General features: G+C 43.7%; 1 protein-coding gene across 2 annotated transcripts in view; it reads left to right on the top strand.

The window, feature by feature from the left end:
• Positions 1-24782, top strand: part of qin (tudor domain-containing protein qin) — a 118920-nt gene that overhangs the window by 80429 nt on the left and 13709 nt on the right. The window contains exons 22-29 of one of the 2 annotated variants that reach the window (XM_055066525.2): positions 1850-1952; positions 3265-3497; positions 5376-5433; positions 5507-5627; positions 10362-12226; positions 18675-18847; positions 20123-20242; positions 24496-24582. In XM_055066525.2, the coding sequence (XP_054922500.2) occupies positions 1850-1952; positions 3265-3497; positions 5376-5433; positions 5507-5627; positions 10362-12226; positions 18675-18847; positions 20123-20242; positions 24496-24582 (2760 nt within the window). The remainder of the gene's footprint in view (positions 1-1849; positions 1953-3264; positions 3498-5375; positions 5434-5506; positions 5628-10361; positions 12227-18674; positions 18848-20122; positions 20243-24495; positions 24583-24782) is intronic. The other variant, XM_072288838.1, reaches the window with a different exon arrangement.

Raw genomic sequence — 24782 nt, 5'->3', positions numbered from 1 at the left:
TAAGACGTAGAGATGTCACTTTAATAAATGAGTGTGCTAGCTTGCCTGTGATGCACATACACGCAGCCGTCAAGATGTTGCAGTCATCACATTCTGAAAAATAGTGGTGTTAGGTCTTGGCCTACTTTGTTGTTCTTCTTGTTCTTCGTGTTACCTTGTCGTTCTTGCTTTTTTTTTTGTAATGTTTAGTAATATAAGTACATAGTTCAACCAGTCACATGGGCATTATTAGCTCCCGAGTAGCATTTTGCATGAGTGCCAGCGGTGTTGCCGACTGTCTCTTCTACACCTGCACTTTGTAATTGGATTGGAGCTCCGGAACACACTAGAGTCGTGCACAGGATTTACAGCATACAGCTAAAAGTGCCATTCACTTCAGTGTCTCCTTAAATAATGCAACACTAAGGAAAATGACAAAAGAAAAGGGGGGAGAAATGCGTACTTGCAATTTTTTCTGTTGAGAGTTGGCACAATTTTTTTTTTTTCTCTCTCTAGTCATTTGGTTTGCTCCCTCATAGCTTGCCTTGACCATAACATCAACTACCCCATTTTCACTAGTATAAGCTGCACCAGAATTTCAAAACATTTAACAGTAACGTCACGTTTCGGTTTATATGCGAATTCTGCCTTGAAGTGTGGCTTCACGGCAGTGTGCGCCGCGCTGCCATTAAGTCGCACCTCAAGCAAGGTTCTCCACTATTCAAAGTTTCGTTATCTCTAAGGGAACCCCACTCTCCCTTTCCCACCCCTGTGTGTGGAAGCTCCCTTCTGCCCTTTTCATGGCCGCCCATTCTTTTCTTTTTTACGGCTTACCATTCTGCGTTTGATAGCAAGCAGCATGGTGGTGAAGCATCCGGGGGTGAGCCAGATCAACGGTCTGATGTTCAGCACAGTCGCATTTGCCCCATTGCCGTTGCCCATGCCAGGGCTTCTCCATCCACGCTGTCAACCGCTGTCGTCTGAATGCTAGCTGCGAAGTAATCTGATTCATGTCACATATCACGTGACTGATTCGTCTGCGATAACGTCCAATGTGTGAATCCAGCTTTGGCAGCATTGCCGGAGAAGGGGTGAACAGGGCCGTTGGCCGAAAATACAACGTGGACGAGTCATGCATCTCTGTTTTTCAAATATTTTAGCATTGTTGCATACATACACTTCCGCAAAATATGGGAATTTTTTCCCCCCCGGAATGGTGTAATTGGGGTTGCAGGTTATATGCGAAAAAATATGGTGTCCTCATTTCTGTCACATACATAATGTTTGTGCTTTTCTCACAAGCTGAATGTGCAAGAACTGTGGCTGCAGGTGATGGTAAGGGAAATCGTAAAAGGAAAGTTGCTGTGGCAGGCATTCTTTTTTGCATTATTGAAATGCTAATGCCTTTTGTATCAGGTGTTTACTGAAGAGGGAAGCCAAAGGCAGACAGTGATGTACAAGCTGCACAGCTATGAAGAGGCAATCAAACACGTGTTGTTTCTGTTCTTGTTATGACGTCAAGTAGCACAGTCTTCTTTGGGCATTGCTGAACTAGCTGGATGCTAGAGCATTCTCAGAGAGAAAGTATTTTGGACCATGGCCTCGGGTATTGACAGCTCACAAAGCTGTGTGGGCACTGCTAGAATTTGTGCAGTCAATTGCCTCACTGATCAGTTGCAGGTGTGTTGGGCAGTACCACTTGTGTGCCATTCTAGTGCCTCCCCCTCCTCTCTCTCTGCTTTTCTTTTTGTCCCCTTAGCACCTTTATTCTGTGTACGCTAGCAAACCAATGAGCATCTGGTTGACCTGTTTTCCTTTTCTTTTGATCTCTCTCACTAAGTGTTAACTTTTTTTGCCTCCCTCTTCATAGCTGGGCTCTACTGTGGAGGGCATGCAGAAAATGCTTGGAGAGTTACAGCATTACTGCAACAATGAAAGCACTGAGCTGGACATACTGTTTGCTCCTGAAGTTGGTGAGTGCTGTGCACATCTGTGCTTGGATTGGCCGAGTGATTGAGTGTTTGATTCATCAATTGATTCATTCATTATAAATGACTCAGTTGTGCTGAAGAACTACCATGGACTGCATTATTCATATTTTGCCCTTTGGAAGTTCCATGCTTTTAGTGTTATCAGCCACCAGATACTGTCCAGAAGCTTTCATGGGCAGGCTTGTTGCTTTTTTTGTGGACCAATTACGCATGTAGCAAATCTCATATAGTGCGCTGCCTGTAGAAAAGTGGAAATTGACGTCTAGCAGTGCTCTTCCCATACCGATTGCAACAGTGTGCTTGAATTTGAATGGTGTACCTTATGGTTACTGTGTTTATATTATTTACTTTTGTAATTAGCACTTTGTGCTGTTTGCAACTGAAGTGCTAATAGCTGGTGTGTGGGGCCCACTGGAGTGCACACATAAGTGCAGTAAAATATTTCCACGGTCGTCGTCATCCCCCCAATGAGGCTAGTAAGCTGGTAATAAGCCAGGACCGGTAGGCTTGCTAAGCCAGAAAAGATGTGAAAATGAAAGACTTGCGGCAACATCACCATGAATTTTATGCCCTAGCTCCACATGACGTCATGGATTTTGACAGTGGCTGTTCAGGTCTAGTTAATTGTTCATTGGTAACAAAAGACTGCATTGCATTCTTAAGAATCCAGAAACTGAACCTTGAAAGTTTTGAGAACATTTTCCTTCACTAAAACGGCCCTAGTGAGAGCAGCTACTTTGGAGTTTGTGATGTCACGGTGACATACGGGGCAGAGGCTATGGCACGAAATTCAGGAAAGAAAACTCCTACCTTCATTTTGTCCAGTGCTAGCCAACATTTTCCTGCCAAATGAACGAAAATAGACTTTTGAAACACTTTGCCGGCCTAAAGTGGTTTAGTACTGCTCTTTCATGTCTAAGTAGTGCATGTATGGATAGCACCTTAATGAAAAAGAACATGTCAACACCTGGTCTGTATCGGAGTGCCATTAGTAACTGTGAGAAGACACGTGCTGCTTTGAGATTTCTTTATTCAAAAGTTGCCATGGCTTTAACCTTTTGATTGTTGGCTCTAGTAGCTGTCAAGCCTTTCCTGGTTACATGCTGGCGGTGCCATAAGTAGTCACTGTTGGAATGCAGGCCATGTGCTCGCACATTTCCTTTTATAACAGCACTGTGTGTACACACAAAAACAACTCATAAGTAGCACATGTTGAGCAGTTGTGGCATGGGTTCCCATGCATTGCAAGACACCTCACGTTTTGCCTTTGTCCCGGCTTTCTTTGAAAATACAGGTATGGTCTGCTTGGCAAAGTTTCCTCATGACCAGTTGTGGTATCGAGGTCGTGTGGTCAGCCTACATGGGAAGTCTCACGTGGTTGTATTCTATGTCGACTATGGAAATCAGGAACGGGTGCCTGTTATGTGGGTTCGCCGCATACCGGACAAGTACATGCACCTTCCTATCCAGGCCATTCCCGTGACACTTGCTGATGTGGCTCCAGTTTTGGGTGCGTGGTCTGATGAGGTATGTCGTTGGCTTACTTGGCCAGCCAGGCAAGCCCTGGTGAATTTTCACTTTCTCTTTCTGAAATCGACTGAAGCTGAGCTTGTACCATGCCAGTATAGATCAAGTTATGATGCAAGTATAGTAATTATAAATGCAGTCAGTAAGTTGCATGACGAGACCACATGCATTGAAGCTGTAGATTCACGATTACATTGTGACTCCCTTCACAGAATATTTTCTTGTAAGCTCTTGTACAACTAAGTCTATCCACACAGCACACACACACACACATCATCTGGTCTGACCTCGCAGGTGCTGTTGATGGTCCGACATGCTGAATGCAGTCATGTACAGTTGCCGTATTTATTCGACTATAAGGCAAGGGTGCAGTTGAGGGATCTATGAAAAAAAACTTAAATATGCGCACTAATATAAGGCGATGTAGAGTTACTGATGGATTATTGAGATTCAGCGTATATGTTAGAAATACTGAATTACTAGCACATCCAAAAAGCAAAATAGCGACAATGAAATGGTGGGAAGGCATCTTCAACATGCAGAGTGCGAGTGCGGGTTGTAGGTGAATGTGGCTCCACGGCAGCGCTAATTTTTCCTTAACACGTAACCACATGCGCGCAGTTTTCGAGTGACAGTGACAAGCGACAGCAACAAGCAATAGGTTCTGCTGTTGTTCAATGCGATCCATTTCTGTCACTTGTCAGGTTGCCGGTATTTAGCCAGCCAGAAAATTTTGCCAGAAAATTTTGCTTGTCGCCCGGAAGTTCACACGGTGACATCTGTAGATTACAGCGTGATTGCGCAACTACATGGCAGCAACAAATCCACCCGCTTTGATCTCAATTTGTTGAGTACAGTGAAAAGTAAATAGTAAAATCAGTCATCACTTCGTCTCGTCTCAGCTTGAGGACAATGTATGGGCATTGCCTTCTCATTATTATTGAAATCAGTTGTTTGTTTTGAAGTTGTTAGGCCTGAGACACCACCAGGAGTTGCGAAAGTGTTTTTAATTTGGCTCACCAGATGGTGCCACATCATTTAACACTGGTGACATGGAACTGATTCCACTGGCGATGACAGCATATTAAAAATAAGTCTAATACACCTTGGTTAAAAGATTGTCTTCGTGGTACGTTTGCAATTACTTTACAGGCGCATGATTGTATTTATTCAGACAACAATGCAAAAACATTGCTACTTTTTTATTTTGCGATGTCACTTATGTGGGGTTGCTCCACGCAGCGTCGCGATAGCTCGACAGGCTCTGCCTGTTGCGGCGCTTGAATATCCTATGTGGTTGCCGCCTTATAATGTGGCTTCACGGCATAGTGGTGTGCAATGCCGTAAAGTCATGCAATAAGGCTCAATTTTCGGTGCTGTGAGGCCGCACTATAAGGTGAAATTGGCACTGCCATGAAGTTACGCCTAAAGGCAAAACCTAATGCGTGATGGGGGGCGGAGGGGGGGGGAACCTGGCCTTATATTCAAATAAATACAGTAATGCAGTTCTTTGCAAAAAACCTACCAGTCTTGTGTGATCATGTGGGGGGGTTAAGGACTTAATGCACCAGTTTTCTATTGTTGTTTCTTTGCCTTTCTACATCCCTTTGTTCAATCTTCTTTCTGTGGTTGCAATATCTGTTCTAAATAATTTAAAACAAAGTTAATTAGTGAAGATTTTAAGTCAGCATTGCAAATCATTATTCATGTGATCCACCAGAAAAGACAGAGTGGTGCAACCTGCTACAAGCTTATAAAAATTTCTTATTCATGTTAAAAAAATTTTAAATGGATCTGGTTCAGGCTGCCACTTCTTAATTCCACTTCTCAAATTCTGTGTTTTGTGAAAGCTGAGCTTTAAATATCTTTCTTTTTAAGGCAACCAAAAGACTCTCAAAATTGACCTTGAGCAAACACCTGTTGATGAAAGTTCATGGTAAGCATCATTCTATGTGCACCTTATAATGCAGTTACTGTTTTTAAACTGTATGTTGCTTCTCCTGTTGCAGCAAACAGTGAAGAATTCCAGCGTGCAAAAGTGTCACTGTACGTACCAGGCAAGGAGGACACAGACTTGTGTGTGAATGCTGTACTAGTCAAAGAAAATCTCGCAGCTAGCACTGGACCTCTGTGAGTATTTTTCCTTAGTATTTGGTTGTTTGAGGAATGGGTGACATGTGCTGGCTCCAACATATCTTTTTCTTGTATTTCAGTGACCAGTTTTGTGTATTACGAGTAGACTCGTCTTCTGTGTTTTCACTTAGTTGCTTCTAAAATAATGCGCTCTTTTGTCACTTCTTTTGTTTAGTTCACTCTTGCTTGCATAAATGACAAGATGTCATGTCCCCATTCATGAGCCTTTCCACATGACACAATTTTCAGGTTGTCTAGAGGGCTTTGCTCATTTAGATTCGCTACTCGTGTCACAAACAGCTGCAACAGCAGCCTAATATTAATCCCGATTATTGCTGGGGCCTGTAACATAAGAAAGTAATTAATGATAGCTGCCAGTGTTTGACAGTTCTGCCTCGGATCTTTTCACTAGTTCAGCCATCTCTGAAGTGGTGTGTGTATGGAAATGTACACCCATGAGCAAAAGTATATGGAACACAGGGTGTCCAAAATAACTAAATTTCTTCGTAAGTAACTTTGTAAGGAACTGAAATTGACGAGTACACTGGAAATTTCACCAAGCCAAATTTGGACTGTCATTCACAGGCAGAGAGAAAAAATCAGCTTTATAGCGCAATCCCTTGTCATTTTACTTTTGCTCACGAGTCTGCATAAGTTTGCAAAGTAGAGTTAAACTTAGACACTACAAAGTCAGCAAAATTGTAAAATTGCTTGTTCTATCGAAGCTTCATTCTATTGAAGTTTGACCTTTTAGCAAATAAGTACAGTTGCCTAATAATATTTCTTACTGTAAAAACCTGTGTATAATACAAACACGCATATAGTACGAGGTGAAAATTTTGGGACACGAAATGGAAAAAAAAAAGTTTTATCCGCGTATAATACGAGTTAGGAAAACACAAGGAAAGCATTTATTTAAATTGCAATCCGCACTTCAATCACTGTCTTCCTCAGCTGTGCTCTCTTCAGATAGTTCTTTGTCGGACATATCTTCCCAGAGGTACTCATCCTCTGTGCCATCGAGCGCGTTCGAGATGCCGCACTTCTTGAATGCGTGACGCACAAGGTCCTCTGGTATGCTGGCCCATGCTTCCACAATCCAATTGCACAGCGCGGCTAAGCCCGCTTCAGCCGCCCAGTCAGCGTCGCTGCAGACCCACCTGAGTGCATCCAATCTGCGTAACACCGCTTGACCATGTCTTTGAACGGCTTGTTCACGCAAACATCTAAAGGCTGCAGCTGAGACGTCGTCCCACCCGGGATAACAACAAGTTCATTGCCAGATTCACGCAACAGCCTCTTCATCGAGTCGGCCAAACGGCAACAAAATGCGTCCAGCACTAGGATGGACGGGAACGACAACAGTGCGCCGGGCCGACTACACCAGACGGACTTCATCCAGTCGAGCACAAGATTCTCATTCATCCAGCCTTCCTCATGGCATCCAGCCTATAAGCCACCAGGCTTATAGCTGGGCCCTTCCTTAACGGCCACGAGTTCACCGTGAGATCGTTTAGGAGCTCGTTTTTTTCGGGCTTGTTTTTCGTCCGCCGTTGACTGGCACTTGGCATTCTTCAAGCGTCTTCGGTCCATGCTGTGGCAAGCTACTCACAGTAGCCAGGACCAACACCAGCCTGTCTCAAGATGTCCAGCGCGCCACTATTTCCATTGTTGAAGTGACATATACAATCGTATGGTTCTAACCAAATAGTGCGCAGGCCTACATAGACATCTTTAGGGAGGCTCTTCCAGAGCATCCCATTGAAGCATTCATTTACATGCTGCATTTTTTTCGTGAAGACATTTTGTCAAAAGTTCATAAGAACAGAGGTCTGCATACGCAAGTTTCACTTTGTTTAGGATGTCATTGGGAAAACCTTCCCTGTGCTTGTAGCGTCCTGTGCCCTAAGCTTTCACTCGGTTATAGGCACCCCAACTTTTCACACCCAAGGGACACAGGCCATGTCTAGAAGTTCCATCAGTTGAACTGCAGGGAAACAGACTTGCTAGCGTGGCCTGCTTCATAGCTTGTAGGCTCCCCACATTTGCTCCAATTGCGATACCGTAATAATTTTGCAATGTATCAATCATAACATCCGTCAGCTTCCCTTTACCTCCAAGTCCAAGAGTTGTCTTTTTCAGTTACCTCAATCAGCATCCGACACGCCTTTTCACGTACCCAATGCACTCAAGTTCCTGCAGTGCCAGTTCCGTACATATCTTTGACAGCTGCATGGCTTTTCGAGTCACCGTCTCCATAAAAATCAATGAACTTCAAGTTGCGCATCGTTTCGGACAGCTCAAACATACGATACAGTCCTACCGCCTCCATGCTACCAGCACTGCCTGTGTGGTTGGCTTGGCAGTCAGTATGGTTCGTCTTCCATTCTTCAAACTCAATGCTTGTGGAACACTTCTTCATATTTTCACATGCCTTGCACTTTGTGGACATTGCTTCCACATCATTCACCTTTCCTGTGTCCACTGATATCAGAGAGACGCAACCATTCAAAGAGGAGTGCCCACGCTTTTGCCAAGTGCCGTCACCCGATACGCCACACTCGTTGCTGCTGACAACTTGGTGCACCTCTGCAGCAGCATCCATCATTGACTTTGACGCGATAATTTTCGCGGCCTTACAGAGCTTGGAAGAAACCTTCTCATAGGCAGAATGACAAAGTGGCAGTGGCATATTCATAACCTTCGAAAATGTCACAGAACCAGCACGTCCTTTCCCCAGCTGGCGTATAGCGTAGACAAGCCGAATGTTGTTTTCAGCTGCACTTGCTGCTTTTTTTTTTTTTAATGAAGAAAACAAGTGTTCGCGGGCACATGCACTACATGCAATAGCGTATGCAAAACATACCCCTTGGCGTGAACGCTCCTTAACCTTCAGTAAAATGATTTTGCATTCCGGGCACGCCAGCGACGCCAAAACTGAGGAAAGAATTTCGACATCTATAATCCTGTTCCTCTGTAGCACACCTTCTGTTGGCACTTCACAATCTTCCTCGAACTGGCCCAGTTTCACTTCACTTGCCGAAACAGCCACGTTCATGTCACACTTCGTTGCTTTGTTCGTCGTGTACCAATTGCCGTAGAACTTGCATTTTGGCCTTTGTTTCACTCAACTTAGCCATAACTTGTTATATTCTCTAAGACAACAATGTAGGACACTAAAGTGACAAAACAATAGCTTTAAATGGCAGTACAGCACGTCGCTGTAGTGTAAACACGATGTCACGTCATGCGCCCCCACGTGGCAATTTGTTCAATTTGAAATTTAAAAATGATAGCGATCACCATTGCTCAATATTATCAACCATTAAAATACTTCACCGCAAACTAATCTAAATGTACCCTGTGCATTTGAGCACAAACATATGTTTGTTTTAATGATTGAAATGTAGGTTTCGTTTTCACAAAATGTCAGTTTCGGTTTCAGAGGTCTGCCGGTAGTTGTAAAAAAACATCATAACTTTTGAACAGAACCAGATAGAGGCATAATTTTTGCAGCAGCACGATTCTGAATGTCTGTAGATTCTCGAAATATTAAAGAACGAAATTCGCTATTAAAAAAAGAAAAGTCGTTTTCAAGGGTGGCTACATACTTTAACGGACTACGCTACAACGGACTATCGACTACAGTGTATGAAATTAGTGGCAATTTTTGTCAAAATTGGGTGTATAAAACTGACTTTTGCCGTGCTGACACAGGCTGACGACTGACTTGCGAGGGTCAGCCAACAATTGCGGCGCACGCGAGGGAGGAAGGCGGGCCGGAAACGCGCCGTCTTCTTTGCACACAAGGCAAGCGGGGAGGAGGAAAGAGAGAGAGAGGGAGTTCTACTCCAGTGTTTGCTGCTTACGGCGCAGCCGCCGTATCTTGAAAGTGATCTGCGATGTGGACAAAGTGCTTGCCCGCGCAGGCGCCGTATCTTGAAAGCAATCTGCGATGTAAACAAAGTGCATGCCCACGTGGGCGCTGCATCTTGAAAGCGATCTGTAATGTGGACAAAGTGCGCCCATGCCGGTAGCCTCATATGTGCTGTGCTTTCGAATAGTTCACGTTGAAGCGAGACAGCATGAAGGTCACTTCGCTTGCTGCTGCTGCCCACGTATCTTGCTTAATTTGCTATTGCAATCGATGCTTCGCCTTTCGGCCAAAACTGTGACTTTTTTGTTTTTTACTTAGAACATTTGTCACTGACTCTTTGCAATAAAGTTGTTAGACATAGCGATGAAAGTCTTGGAAGTGAGGCGTTTTGGATATTATGGACCTTGAATAAAACGGACGTTTTTTGTCTGATTATCAGGATCCATTGTAACGACAGTCGACTGTACTGGCTTCCATTCTACACACCATTCAAGAACCTCTGCCAAGCTAGCCACATTTGTGCTTTTCTGTGACTAATGCTCTCTCTGCAGCAGAAGTCTCAGTTTGGAATAAACTACCAACTACAAATTCAGCTTACTTTTCTCCTTTTTGGCATTATTCTGCTTTAAATAAAAGATCTAAAGAGTCATGTTCAAACAAATGCATAATTATTTATGTTGGCAAGAGGTAACGGGCAAGGATGGTACGATGAAACGAGAACGCAGCTGCATATGTCAGTGCTGTGTGTTTTGCTCTCCTCATTGGTGTTGTCATTTTTTCACACTGTTATTGACCCCAAAGGCTGACTTGCTGATGACAGCCAGCAGTGTGTCTGACGCCCTTCCTCTTTGCAGGTCTCTTGTGGAAGACGTACCCACCCTAAAAGCACATTTGATCATCCGTCCAAAGTACTCCATTGTTGAGGCTTATGAGGAATACAAGGTAGAAAGCAGGCAGCAGAAGCGGCTGGCCGCCACCATGCTGGGCCTCGCACCACCACCCGTTGAACTGATACCTCGACCTCAACAACATGCACCTCGGCTACGTGCTGAGATGCATGCCCAGTTACGTCCTGAGAGGCATACCGAGAGGCATCCCGAGAGGCATCCCGAGAGGCATACCGAGAGGCATACCGAGAGGCATCCCGAGAGGCATCCCGAGATGCGTCCTGAGGTTCGTGCCCCAAGCCGGAGACCCGCCACTGCGCTGATGGCTGCTCTGGAAATGCACATGGCTGAGCCTCCCAAGGAACCTGTTGCGGATGAACGTCCTAAGGAGGACTACGTGCCAGTGCACGTGACATACCCAAAGTCCCCTCAGCATTTCTATGTGCGGCTTCTGGAGGAGAGAAAGAGTTTCAAGGGACTTTCCTCTCGACTGCAGAATGCATGGGATGGTGGCAGAGAAACCAAGGACAATTGGGAGGTCGGGCAGTGGTGTGCAGCTAAAGGCTCCGGTCATCACTGGGTGCGAGCTAAGGTTGTGAAAGTGGAAGAGGAGGAACTCCAAGTGTTTTTTGTCGACAGTGGCATGCAGGTTGCTGTGCCAAGGGGCGAAGTCGTCGTGTTGCCTGGGGCTCTGGCTCAGGTGCCACCGTTTGCCCGAGTGTGCCATCTGGCCGACATGATCCCCGCTGGAGGCAGCAAGAGCTGGTCCAAGACTGCGGAAGAGTGCTTTGCCGAGCTGCTGTCCAGGGGGAACAAGACCTTCATGGTGCAGATTGGGGAGGAGCTGGATGGCTCTCTTCCAGTTGATATCATGGTGGAGGAAGTGATTGAGGCCGGTGCCTTGGAGCCAATGCGCAAAGAGTATAGAAGTGTGAGGGAGGCATTGAAGGAAATGGGCTACGGCTTCATTTCCAAAAAAAGTAGCTTAAAGAAAGAGTCAACCACTGAATCGGCAGAGGCCACTAGTTCTAGTTTAGTGATGACCACTAATGACAGAGAAGCTGCTACTTTGAGCAGCAAAGTGAAGATCGCTGATGACAGAAAAACGGTTTCTCCGAGCAAAGTCAAGACAGCTAGTGACGGAGAGGCCACTCCTTCGAGCAAAGTAAATGCCACGGGTGATAGAGTGACCACTGGTGACGGCAACCCAGATGCACTCAAAGAGCCTGTGGGGTCCGAGAATGTTACAGAAAACTCCACATCTTCACAAAGTGAGGAGCCAGAGCCAGCAGAAGTGCACTGTATGCCTGAAAAGGTCTCACATCCTGAGGAAGTTGTTTCCACTGCATCATCTGAAAGTGGCGAAGTGGTTTCCACCTTGCCCTTTACAGAAGTTGGAAAGGAGGCTTCTCCTACAGCCTCTACAAATGTTGAAGAGGAATACACTAAACCAGCCTCAACAGCTAAAGAGAGCGATACTGAACTGCAAGATGCAGCAACTTCAAAGCACTGTAACAATGTGGCTGTTGATTCTCTTACATCAGATAGTGCAGAGGTAGCCGCAGCACAATTGGACGGCGCAGCGGATGAGGCTGCTCCCTCTGCAAAAAATGAAGATAAGGGTGCAGAAGAAGATGGAAGCGTAACAGATTCATCATCTTCAGAGTGCTTGAGTGATGCCATTCAAGACAACACTGATTTTCTTGTGATTCAGGATGATCAGCCGCTATTCAAATGGTATCCTCGATCCTTCCCCACAGAGAAGCAGCTGATGGTGATGCCATCACACATTGATGAAGATGCTGTGGTCTACGTTCAGATAATTGAGAATGGTAGGTAAATAACTGCTCCAAGACCTCCATCTAGCATGCTAAAGTGCACAATTTAACCCCTTAACTGCCAATGATGAGTTGTCATAACTAAGGTTGCACTACTTTGTCATTTTGACACATAAATAAATACAATTGGACCCACTTACAACGATACCGGTTTTAACAGTATATTGGATATAAAAACAAGCAGCTGATGTGCCGTCAACTTTTGTATGTGGTCTATGGCGAAATAATATGCTTAATACAATGCTCCCTTGCCACATTATTGGCTCTAACAATTATAGCTACTGGGTGTGTGCACCGAAAGGAAGAAGAATGCAAAGTTCTTGAAAAAACAAAACATGAGCTGCCACACCCGCCTGCGTGCTACAGACCTTCACCTACCCACTGTTGTACTGTGCACCCCACCCATAATGTCTTCGTCGCATTGTCCTATGCATCGCCAGCCTTGCTGGCCCTTTCACGCCTCTCTTTTCTCCCTTTCGCCCCTCCAATGTTGATATAGTTGACTTGTGCATCAAAGGCATGGAATAGAGATGGGAAAGGGGTGTGCAAGGCTGGTGATGATGTGTAGGGCGATGCGACGAAGATGTGCCATGTGATGTGCAATGCAACGGCAAGTGTGTAGCAGAGGTGTGTGGTGGCTCGTTCGTTTCTTTTTTTCGGCGCTGATGCCCAGTAGTCAGATTTAATTGTCATGGCTAACAATGCAACATGAGAACATTGCAGTGATTGATTGTTACTACAGAACACATACAAAAAGCAGTGCTGCAGCTGTTCATTGTTACATCTGAGTGTTGTTAAAACAGGTAAAGCTATGAGTGGATTTGACTGTACATATTTCTGTCTAATGAAAATGTTTGGGTGTCTGTTCCCTCTGCTTTTTTCTTGCAACCTGGTATTAACAATTATCGGTGATAACAGGTTTTCTTGGCACTTGAGTATTGTTATAAGTGGATTGAACTGTAGTACACAATATCTATTGCTATATTTTTTAACGAGAGCACGAAATGCGCTATAGGCATTCCTGATATCCATCTTTAAAAGAAATGACAATATAAATGCAGATTAAAAAAAAAAAATTCTCTTTTCATCAATTTTAAAAAAAAATTTCAGATGGCACATGAGGGGTTAATGAGCCATTTTAGTTCGGAAGAGTTAGGTGTTTGTGATGCTTGGAAACTTCTGAAAGCAGTACAAGTACTGAAAAATCAGATTAAGTGGTTTATGGGTCTTGGCTGCATCTGTGCTAATAGCTTTGCAATGGCCATCTATATATTAGAAGTTCTGAAGTCACTGAGCGCGTGACTTTAATCATTGAGTCCTGTACTCCTCAGTTCTTTGAGTAAATGCGCTATAGGCATTCCTGATATCCATCTTTAAAAGAAATGACAATATAAATGCAGATTAAAAAAAAAAAATTCTCTTTTCATCAATTTTAAAAAAAAATTTCAGATGGCACATGAGGGGTTAATGAGCCATTTTAGTTCGGAAGAGTTAGGTGTTTGTGATGCTTGGAAACTTCTGAAAGCAGTACAAGTACTGAAAAATCAGATTAAGTGGTTTATGGGTCTTGGCTGCATCTGTGCTAATAGCTTTGCAATGGCCATCTATATATTAGAAGTTCTGAAGTCACTGAGCGCGTGACTTTAATCATTGAGTCCTGTACTCCTCAGTTCTTTGAGTGTTATGAAACAGCTATACAAGATTTACTAGCACTACTGAATGAAAAGAAAAAGTTGGTTTGCAAACACTACACCTTATGTGTATGCAACCTGCCTGTGAAATAATTGCATGGAATTTCAGTAGGAAAAGAATATTCCAGAAGTAAAAAGAAAAAGAACAGAAGAAATAGATTGCAATTTGAGCGTATTAATATATGTAACAATGCACCCTAAACATGACCAATGAAAATAAATGAGCACTGCACTTGGCTTGTCCTTTTTTATTGGCCTTATTTTAGGTTCCTTTGCAAAGGTGCTGGTTCCACGCATAAAAAGTAGACTTGTGGGAAATATTCAATCGAATAATATGCTATTTAGAATTTTCTCATTGGTTGGAACTAACAAGTGTACATTTTTTTAGAATGTGCAATCAATAGTTTTGGTTTCGGCAAGCAACCGTATTAGAGCCGTACGGCTGCTGCAGTTCTGTGTCAGCTTGGCAACAAACTAACTTTGGTCCCCAAAACTGACTAGCACTGGTTATGCCTAACAGCACTGGTTGTGCCTAATACCCCGGTCACATGAGCAAAGTGAAGTGCACTTCAGCGCGCTGAGTGTCATTTTGGCAGTCTGCTGCTACACGAGAAAAAAAAGTGAGTGCTGTTTCAAATTGGTGGTGATGGCGATTGGGAGTCAGAGAGCAAAGCATATATTTGTTAACTTAAGAATTGTGGACAAAAACTGTTCATTTTTAGAAACAGCATTTACAATCAACTTAAGTGCAAGTGATGAATTCCTTGCCACCTCACCAACAAGATTAACCCTTTACCTCCCGTTGATGAGTATAGTCATGAAATTTTGTACCAATGTAACCAATGGCAACTATAGTCATCATAAACAAAAATTTGTCACGCAGTGAACCTATGACAACTTTACTCGTCCTATTGCACCTATTTGCAATCCCTGACACTAGATGGCCACACTTGTCCATGTTGTGCATTTGTCTCTCCTTTCATTATATTGCCACCTCGGACACCCTCGCATAAAGCATGGCTGCTTCCTCAAAATGAGGCAATAAAGTGCCCTAAAAGAAAGTACTTTGACGACTCGTCAGACAATGGCTCTGTAGAGTTTTGCACGGAAATGGAAAGGCATGTGTCCTCATCTGAGGAGTCTGATGACGACGGTTCTGTGGATGGACTGGAGGACTGGATGGACTGGAGGCCTGTGAGTCCACCACACGAAGACGGCCTACTATAATTGCTTTAGGAGCTGCATAAAAGTAGCCACTATTCATGTGCATGTTTTTGCATCGTTTAGGCTATTTTTTGTTCGTGTTCTCTTTTTTCGTACCTGCAAAACTACTTTTGCAAGACACTAAGGCCATGCAGTGCAGCCTTCAAACAATCTTTTTATGCAATTTCTTAAAATAAAGGAACCCCATTGAATTGAAATAATGGTGCCGTCTTATTCAGGAATAAAAGCTTTACAAACTGAATGAAAAAAAAAATTCCTGTAAATCTGGTAAAATTTTCTTCTTTTATCGCGGTAGGGAAAGGGTTAATGATCACGAGCCAAGACATGACAACAAAACTTGAGCAGTACCAGTCCAAACGATATGTTCCGCCAAACAACTGCACTACCATTACCCAGCATGGCTGCAAACAGCCCGAGAGCGAGAGTAGTTACTGCCAGTTTTTTCGTTCTTTTCTCTTTTTTGCAGTGTGGCCCATTTTATTAACTTGTAAGGTCAGCGATTTTACAAAAAATGTTATTAAAAGTACTTCTGACCTTGCTTTCAATATTCCTTTACTTATTATTTACTCATTGCTAACGAAGCTACACACTTCACTGCCGTGTGTGCTCTGCAGTAAGTGTTATTAAGTGTTCCCGTGTGGCAGCCTGCAAATGGATACTAGAGGCAAAGTGCACTCGCTCAAAGTGCACTTAAGTTTGACCGTGTGACCGGGGTACAACAGCCAAGGTAATGTGGCCATGATGAAAATGTGCTTCTGACCAGTGTTCAATCATGCATTTACTGCATAAAAATATCTAATGGCGTAGGAGCAGGATTTCTTGCTCCGTGGCAACGAATCCGAACTTCTGTGGTCGATCTGGAGTGGGTTCACGCTTTCTGCTGGTCGTTTTGGATCAACTCGCTCCATGCCGGATCGCTCTCACTTGTTCCGCCACCAAGGCGCAGATTCGGGCTGAAACATCTCGCGTGACTTCTGTCTTCAAGCGAAATCAGTACCCGATTGGTACGCACAACATTGTGTTGCTTCGCAACATGGCTGCGCTCGGTGATGCGGCAGAGCTCGTGTTTAGCGATGAGAGCTCGGGACGACGGCGATTACGAGGTGACGCAGGTGCTGTACGAAGCCTTCTATGCATATTGTCCATGCACAATCCTTGCGGGCGCGACATGGAAATGACGGACTCTGCGGCTGCCACGGTCAAATTACACATGGGGGATGGTGATATTGGTTGCCGTGGAAACGTACAGAGTGGAAGTCTGGCATGGTTTCCGGAATCGGTTTGTGTCACATCTATGCAGACTTTTTGTGTGATCCCCCGCGGAGCGTTTTTGCGCCCCGCTGGCCGATTTAGATTTCTGAAACCCGAGCGCTCGCTCGAGGATTTCGGCAGGGGCTCCAGATCGACCAGTGAAAAACGCCATAACTAGCTTGGTCCTTTGGAAGTAAACTGCGTCAAAAATGTTTGTACCTGTGCAAGTAAATGACTCTTTTTTTTTAGATTAGTCAACTCTTTGTGGTTTCACGGTTTTTGTGCAAGTCCCACAAATATTTAAATAATTTACTTGAACAAAGAATCTTGAGAATTTAAGGACCATGCTAAAAAATGGTGCTAGGTGTAATCTTAGGAGGCAGGAAGACCAGTCTAAATTAGAGAGTAAACGAGAGTAGCTCATATTCTAGTTGACACTAAAGGGGCCCTAAACCACTTTTTATCGAAGTGGAGAAGTGCATTTGAAGTTAAAATAGGCTATTTCAGAAATACTTTGCTGCAAAAAGTACTTCAATGTGTTCAGCAGAAGCAGAGTTATTGGCAATCAAACGCCTCCTTCGCGGTGCTTCCGCTCCTTCTTCAAAGCCTTGCACTGCAAAGGCTACGGTGGAGCCAGGTGCGCCCATAATGCTCCATCTACTGAACGTCACCGTGGTGCGCAGTTCAAATTTGATTTTGGATGTCCACGTAGATGCCACTACTTCCTCTTTTGGCACCTACAACATGCCAAACATAAGCCAAACTTGGCTGACCTTGGGGAGTCGCAATGCACACAGCCAGTGAACTCGTGGCAACCACAATATCTACACTACATAGCAGACTGCAGCTACATGCTGCAGTCTGCGGTACTGCGTATGCGCAATGTTTGCTTTGTGCACGACAGGGCTTGAGTGCATGCTCGCACTCATATGCTCCTGTCTGGCCGTGCTATGTGGTGTAGACTGGCTTTGTCATGCACCAGCTTGACCGGTGGATAGTAACCACATCCAACATGTGCATTTTGAAGCTCTATCTCGTCCGTGTTCAATTGTGTGCTGGAACGGTGTTTCATAATGCTCTATCTATAGATCAATACGGAGCTAAGTCTGCCAAGGCGACTAACAATGAGCGGCCAGGAGGCAGCGAGCGCTTGCAAGCATGCGTGTGGTCTGACCCTAAGTTTCGCACTGTTTTAGGCTAGTTGAGTGCTCAAAACTAGTCAAAATTAGCAAGACCTGAAGGCTACGACTCTGATAAGCAGGGTGGCCAAAGTTTAATTGCTACGCAGATGGCCGTGGCTGAGCGCAAGCAGACAACAGTCAACCTCTTCCAGAAGTACTTAATTATTATCGAAATTTGAAAGCAGGTTTTCGCTTGCTTCAGCCTGTTTATTAAGCTTCGTTGATAAATATACACAGTAACAAAAGGAACAAGCATACTGACCCAAACACCCTTCTTGATTGGCGTCAGCTAATTGCAGATAGCAGCAGCCTATGGGAATCTGCTATACTACAAAATAAAGCATCCAGAAAAGAGGAGCAGGCTTCTGTTGAAAAGAGAGCATTTGAGAGAAAGGGGACTTCGCACTCTGCTTGCAAGCTTCACATGCCATGGACAAATTCAAAAGTCGACTGAGATGTTCACAGCAGCATATGCTATCCGCGTGCAATGTTTTTTTTTACCAAGCCTCAGTAGTGGTTCAGGGCTCTTTAAGATGAAAAAAATTGCTCTGGGCAGGCCATGTAATGCAAAAGGCAGATGTCTGGTGGTCTATTAGAACTACAGAATGGGTGCCAGGGGATGGGAAGCGCAGTCGAGGATGGCATATAATTAGGTGAGGTAACGAAATTGGCAAATTTCCAGGCATAACTCGGAATCTGCCAGTGCAAGACAGGGGTAATTGAAGATATCTGGGTGCAGCCTTTGCTCTGCTGTGGATGTAAAAATAGGCTGATGATGGAGATTACTATTTGCATTGAACCAAATAATTTATATTTGCACAAGCCTAGTGAGGAGTCAAAGGGATTTTGACCTCCACATCACCCATGTAGTATCAGCATCATTACCATTTAATACCAGTTCCTTAAAATTCTTATGCATGCTACATATTGAATTGTGCAGCCTACTCTTTCATGCTTATGTTGATTGTCTCTTTTGTACTCGTCATCCATTAGCTGGTTTCACCCAGTCTCTTGTGGGAAAAAGAGTGCACTTTATTATTTTGTTTTCCACTTCCTTTGAATGCCTAAGGATATCTTTTTTTTTTATGTCTTCAGAGGAGATGGAGCGTTACAAGGTACTGAAAGAGAAGCTGAACAAGGCGTACTGCAATCGATCAAAGCCCCAGCATCGCACCCTGCGCATTGGGCAAGCCTGCATTGCACGCTACTCGTTGGACAAGATGTACTACCGGGCGGTCATCTTGAACTCGGGAGAGAAAGGCATTGAGGTCTGCTAGTCACCATCGACATGTCATTCGTACAATTTTTATTAGTACAATAGGATATACAATTAATATGAACTTTTTGCTTTAAAGAAAGCAAGCTATTCAGGAATTTTGAATACTATAAGAGAAAAATAAAAGCTTTTATATAAACGGTCTCTTCTGGTAAAACTGGATCACTTTAGAACTGCATTGTGAGAGATTCTTTACATACAGAGTTAATAGCAGCACATTAAGCAAATTTTTGCAAATCCTGCACCAGGAGTGTGTGACATAATAGGTTTCACCCATTCCCTTGATGTTATGCCGCTCAAGCAGCTATCCCTCTCTATCCCAGATTTTTCCATTTTTTGAGCATTGAGCGATTGTTAAACATGCTGTAAGGCTGGTCTTTTTCTGGTAGTATGTGAGGTGCTCATTGGGCAGTGAACTACCTATAATGAGACTTAGTTGAGTGCTATGGTGGAGAGTTTCATATCTAATAAAAGGCCTTTTTGTAACTCTTTTGGCTGGTCTGCTGCTACATGATTCTATCTTACCAGATCTATTTATCTAGATAAATAGGTGTCCCTGGTCTGTCTAGAAGAATCTGTCTTCATCGAAAATATGCTGCTTAGCCAGTCATGACCAACCGTGCTGTTTTGTCTTCTGTTTCACCAATTAGCTGCTGTATGCGCCTCATTGACCCATTCAGACAAATCCACTGATGGCGGCTTTTACATTCGAAGATTGATATTATCCATAGCCATGTTATAAAACATTGCAAGATCTAACAAAACCTGAATTTAATAACAACAAGCCCTTATTATAGCAACTGGGTCAGTGATGTCAACTCATTTAACCACCCTGCTGAAATGGCTCTGTGAACTCCCATAGCTGTCCTAATTGTGCTTATGATGGCATGCATTTGCCTTTGCTTCACTCTAGTTATTGTCATGTGATCATGGTTGCAGCACAGATTGGCACATCACAACTTGCTTCTGGTGCTGAAAATCACTACTTTGTTGTAACACTGGTACTGCATTAGATGTTTCCACTGAGGTCATTTCAAGGAACCATACAAAAAATCAGTCTGGTGTTATTTATTCTTGTTTAGTGGTTGTGCAGAAAGCCATGAGGAAATGTTATATGGCATCATAAGCCTTTGCTTCATGAAGTGTGTGGAAATGGGAAATTTTGGTATAGTCTTTGGTTTATCGCTGTAGCAGGCGTCAAAGTTTGTCCTGTTGTGTCTCTGTAGTATAAAATCTCTCGTTGGTTCTCTCTCATCTTTATTTTTAGGTCCGATTCGTTGACTACGGCACATCTGAATATGTGAGCCCTGACGGCATCTTCACTGACTTGATGTTTGAGGATGTGCCTATACTATGTCTGGAGGTGGAGCTATATGGCTTGAAGCCAGTGAGTTGCAAGCTTTCTTTATAACTTTGTGGCCAAGACAGCAATTTGAGCTGTGGTGCTTCCTGGACAAAATTTTAATAATCAAAGGTTCCAGGTACAAGGGTTGTTCAATAAAGACTGAAACTGATGCTCTGAAACCTTTATTTCTCGGGGTGTCTACCAACCAGGAAAACCGGGAATTCTCAAGGGATTTTGAATAGTTTAGAAATACTCAGGGAAAACTCGGGGAGGGGAACTTGTGCTTCTGTCAGGAAAAATTAGGTGTAATTTTATTGAAAGGGAACGAAAGTCGCGGTGATGCTGGCTCGAGTAACAAGGAGGAATCGTAATGAATCTACTTTGATGCCGTGTCGTCGGCTGGAGGAGGTGCCCATGTACAGTCAACGACCGACTTTCCGGATGCCCGATAATTCTGACAGCTTTGCGGCACCACCACATACCCCATAGAGTCAATGTCTGAAATTTTGGACGCAAGAACCCTTCGCCATCTGATTTTTCGGACTTTTTGCTGTGACCGCATGTCCGAAATGGCATTAATCAAACAGTCACCACCGCCACTATTTTGATTATCTCGAGGCCTCAAACGGCGCTCTTGCACGCAGATCCACTTGCAGCCGTAGCCACCAGCGCGGCAGTGCTAGCAAGGCCTAACTGCTTCGACGTTAGCTTGCATGCTTCTTGCCCTTCAGTGTTTAGTTTTTCATTGAAAGAATTCGCCACTGTCAGTAATGTGACTCCGCCATTGTGGTCCTCGCTATTAGCTTCGAAGCTCGGAAAGCACGGCGCGTTGCACAAGGCAGGTGCCCGAAAGTTATCTGCGCCTTAGTACAGTAGTGTTACGTAATGAAGCATACGCAAAAGTATTGCGGTGAAGCATAACAAGCGTTGGAAGGGGCAATTGTCATGGGACGCAGTATGTATTCGTTAATTATACATGTGTACACTCGCCATCTCCTGTTACAGTATGAGCACTGATATGCCAAATAAGTGCACTGGCATGCATTCAGAGCTTTTTCACATGTGATTGTGGCGATTTGAGCCCTTAAGGGCAGTAAAAGACATGCATTCATTTTGTCGAACTGCCTGATTTTTCGGATGTTTGCGCAGCCCCTAGGGAGTACTAAAAATTGTACGTTGACTGTACAACTGAACAAGAGAATGGTTCGTGAAGTGAACGTGCGTCGGAAGGAGGACGAGAACAGAAAGGACTGACGCATTGAACGGGAAAGGTAGCGTGCTGCCGCTTCTTTGAAGAAGCTTGAGATAAAAAAAAATATGTATTAGCTGATGCCGAGATGCAGGTGTCCCGCATTCAAACAAAAATAAACTCTTTCAAGCAATGAAACGCAACACTGGAGCGTTGTGCGCCGGCTCAGAGTATGTCTGGACAGCTGAGGGTGACTTAACAGCTGTTGAGCGAGAATCTCACTTGTGACAAAGTTTGGACATCATACTAATGAGCTTGTAATCAATTGATAGAAGTAGCTCATATTCGAAAATATTTGCTTCTGTATGCATCTCCTTTATACTTGTATTTGAGAACGGTCGACTCTATTTGCTATTGGTTTCACCATTCTTTAAGGTATTTTATTTGCTGAGCATTTCACTAGCCACCACCCCCCTTTCTGTTTTGTTATTGAATAAAATAAGCACTACTCCTTATTATAAAAACCGGATTAAGTAGCTTTTTTTATTTTTTAAATGGTTACTAGAGAGCGACAGCATCGGGTGACATGGTGTCAGCCCGCCTTGACATAAAACAAAGTTCTGTGTCACTCAGGGAATATTCCAAAGCCACTCAGGGAAAACCTGGAAAACTCGGGGAATTTGGAAATGTCAACTTGGTAGACACTCTCATTTCTAAAAAATATGCGATGCTTTTGTCCTTTCTCTTATGCTCCCCTGTAAGTGAAATGCATGCATCCCGCCATTTGTACGAAGTCTAAATAACCTGAGTTAAGCCATCTTTCACCACTTAAAAATTGCCTCCAATTTCCCAACTATGCCTTGTTCCACGTCAAGCCAATAGTCTTTTTTTACCACGAGGTACATAGAGAAGTCAGGGAATCCTGCATCTGGACTGTTGGACAGGTAAGAGGATCGTTGCAATGCTTCGGAAAAGAGTAAAAAAAAAGGATGTTGCTTTGACGTGCAGCAAGGCATAGTTAAGACATTGGATGGGATTTTTAATAAGCTGGCAAAAGATGTCTTCACTCATGTTATCTAGACTTGGTAGAAATGGTGCGACACATGCATTTCACTTACTGGGGAGCATATAGAAAGGGACAAAATTGCCAATGAATAATTTTCAGAAAAATATTTCCGAGCATCAGTCTCAGTCTTTATTGAACAACCCTAGTGTTTGAAATGAAGGTGCCAAAATGGGCTTGTCATGTCAAGATATATGTACGGAACAACCACATCCAAGGGACATTCAAGGTTGATAATGCTGCAGGTGCTCGAAAAAGGAGACTGAGTGTTTGGAAGCAAGCATAAACGAGAAGAAAGGGGGTTAACCAAAGAGCGCAATTTTTATTAGTCATATAATAAGAAGCCAACAAACACTGGCACCAAGGACAACAAGGGGAAATTACTTGTGCTTAATAGATGAAATAAAGGATGGGATAGGAATAAACTTTATTTGTCCAACAGTTACTGCTGTTGGTGCCCAGGGCTAGGCTGCCAAGGGTCCATGAAACGATAAATTAACGGAAATCAAAGTGGATGAAAAAACAACTTGTTGCTGGTGGGGAATGACCCCACAACAGTCAAGGTTTGTGCGTGGTGGCGCTGGCTAACACTCCCAGGGCTCTACTGGGAAACATAAATACTCAAGAAAGTGGATGGGGAAATGGCACCGCCCTAGCACAATTGGTAGAGCATTGCATGTGTAATGCAAAGGTTGGGGGCTCATTTCCCACCTGTGACAAGTTGTTTTTCCATCCACTTTGATTTCCATTAATTTATCGTTTCTTGATTTCATTTATTAAGCACGAGTAATTTCCCCTATGTTGTCCTTAGTGTCAGTGTTTGTTGGCTTCTTATGATACGAGTAATAAAAATCTGGTCTCTTGGTTAACCCCCTTTCTTCTCGTTTATTACATAACGAGGGTCTCGAATCCGGCAACATTGATGCCTTCAGGAAGCATGCATTAGCTTATTGACCGGTTGCCTTCACCCAAAAAGATCACGTTCTCGTGGCGCCTGCGGCAGAAAGGATGTTCCACATCAGTCGCCAAGGTTTGCAAGTGGTGGCGCTGGCTAACACTCCCAGGGTTCTGCTAGGAAACATAAATACCCAAGAAAGTGGATGGGGAAATGGTACCGCCATAGCACAATTGGTAGAGCATTGCACGTGTAATGCAAAGGTTGTGGGCTCATTCCCCACTTGCAGCAAGTAGTTTTTTCATCCACTTTGACTTCATTAATTTATCGTTTCTTTATTTCATTTATTAAGCACAAGTAATTTCCCCTATGTTGTCCTTGGTGTCGGTGTTTGTTGGGTTCTTATGATATGTTTGAAAACATAGTAAGATAAGAACCACATTAGGCAAGAAGGTAGCAATGTCTAAAGCAACAAGGGTAGTTGTGTGTTATCTTAAAGGCAGAAAATTGCAAAAAGGAGGGATGAGTAAATGGTATGGCTGTAGAAGGAACTTGTCAGAATCAAGATGTATAGAAATATATAGACATCATAGAAACATTACCCAACTGATAGCCTCTACCCGCTGTGGTTGCTTAGTGGCTGTGGTGTTGGGCTGCTAAGCACGTCGCGGGATCGAATCTCAGCCATGGTGGCCGCATTTCGATGGGGGCCGCATTTCGATAGGGGTGAAATGCGAAAACATCCATGTACTTAGCTTTAGGTGCATGTTAAAGAACCCCAGATGGCCCAAATTTCCAGAGTCCCCCACTACGGCGTGCTTTATAATCAGAAAGTGGTTTTGGCACGTAACCCCCCCCCCCCCCCCCCTTTTCTTTTTTTTATCAACATTGAAGAGGGACCGTGTGAGTAATTCTCTGTGATTTAGCCATGCCCTCAGAATTGCATGGCTGCTGCATAAATATACGCTGCTTTGGTGTCATAAGAATTAGCTCATTGAAAAAAACTAGCTTAAACTGTGTGACTTTTGACGAAAAGGTTGGCATAAATGGCATGTATTTTCATAGACTTGGTAAGTAGGAAGAGTAATGTCTGGTCTGGAGTAGGGGGTGCACTTATGAGTCTGACTGGCTTTCCACTCTTTCTGCAGTTTTCAAGCACAGGAGGCTGGCCACTCAATGTTCTGGACACTGTGCACTACATGGTGGTGGAACAAAACTGTTCTATGGTTGTGAAGGTATGGCCCCATCTCATTTCCATCAGGTTTATTTTGTAGAAGCTGTGGTGTCGTTTAAGACACTGAAGACAGAATTTGAATGAACACTAAAGAGACAAATTATTAAAGCAATATTATTAAATTACCCCTCTACATCATATAGAAGAAAAGTCAACTCTTTCCATGAAAGAGGCATGGTAAGAGTGAAAAGAGTGTAAAAA

Source organism: Dermacentor andersoni, chromosome 6 (genome assembly GCF_023375885.2).
Source record: "Dermacentor andersoni chromosome 6, qqDerAnde1_hic_scaffold, whole genome shotgun sequence".
NCBI classification, from domain to species: Eukaryota; Metazoa; Arthropoda; class Arachnida; order Ixodida; family Ixodidae; genus Dermacentor; species Dermacentor andersoni.
The sequence above is the reverse complement of the archived record's forward strand: the minus strand, read 5'-3'. Positions and strand labels throughout refer to the sequence as shown.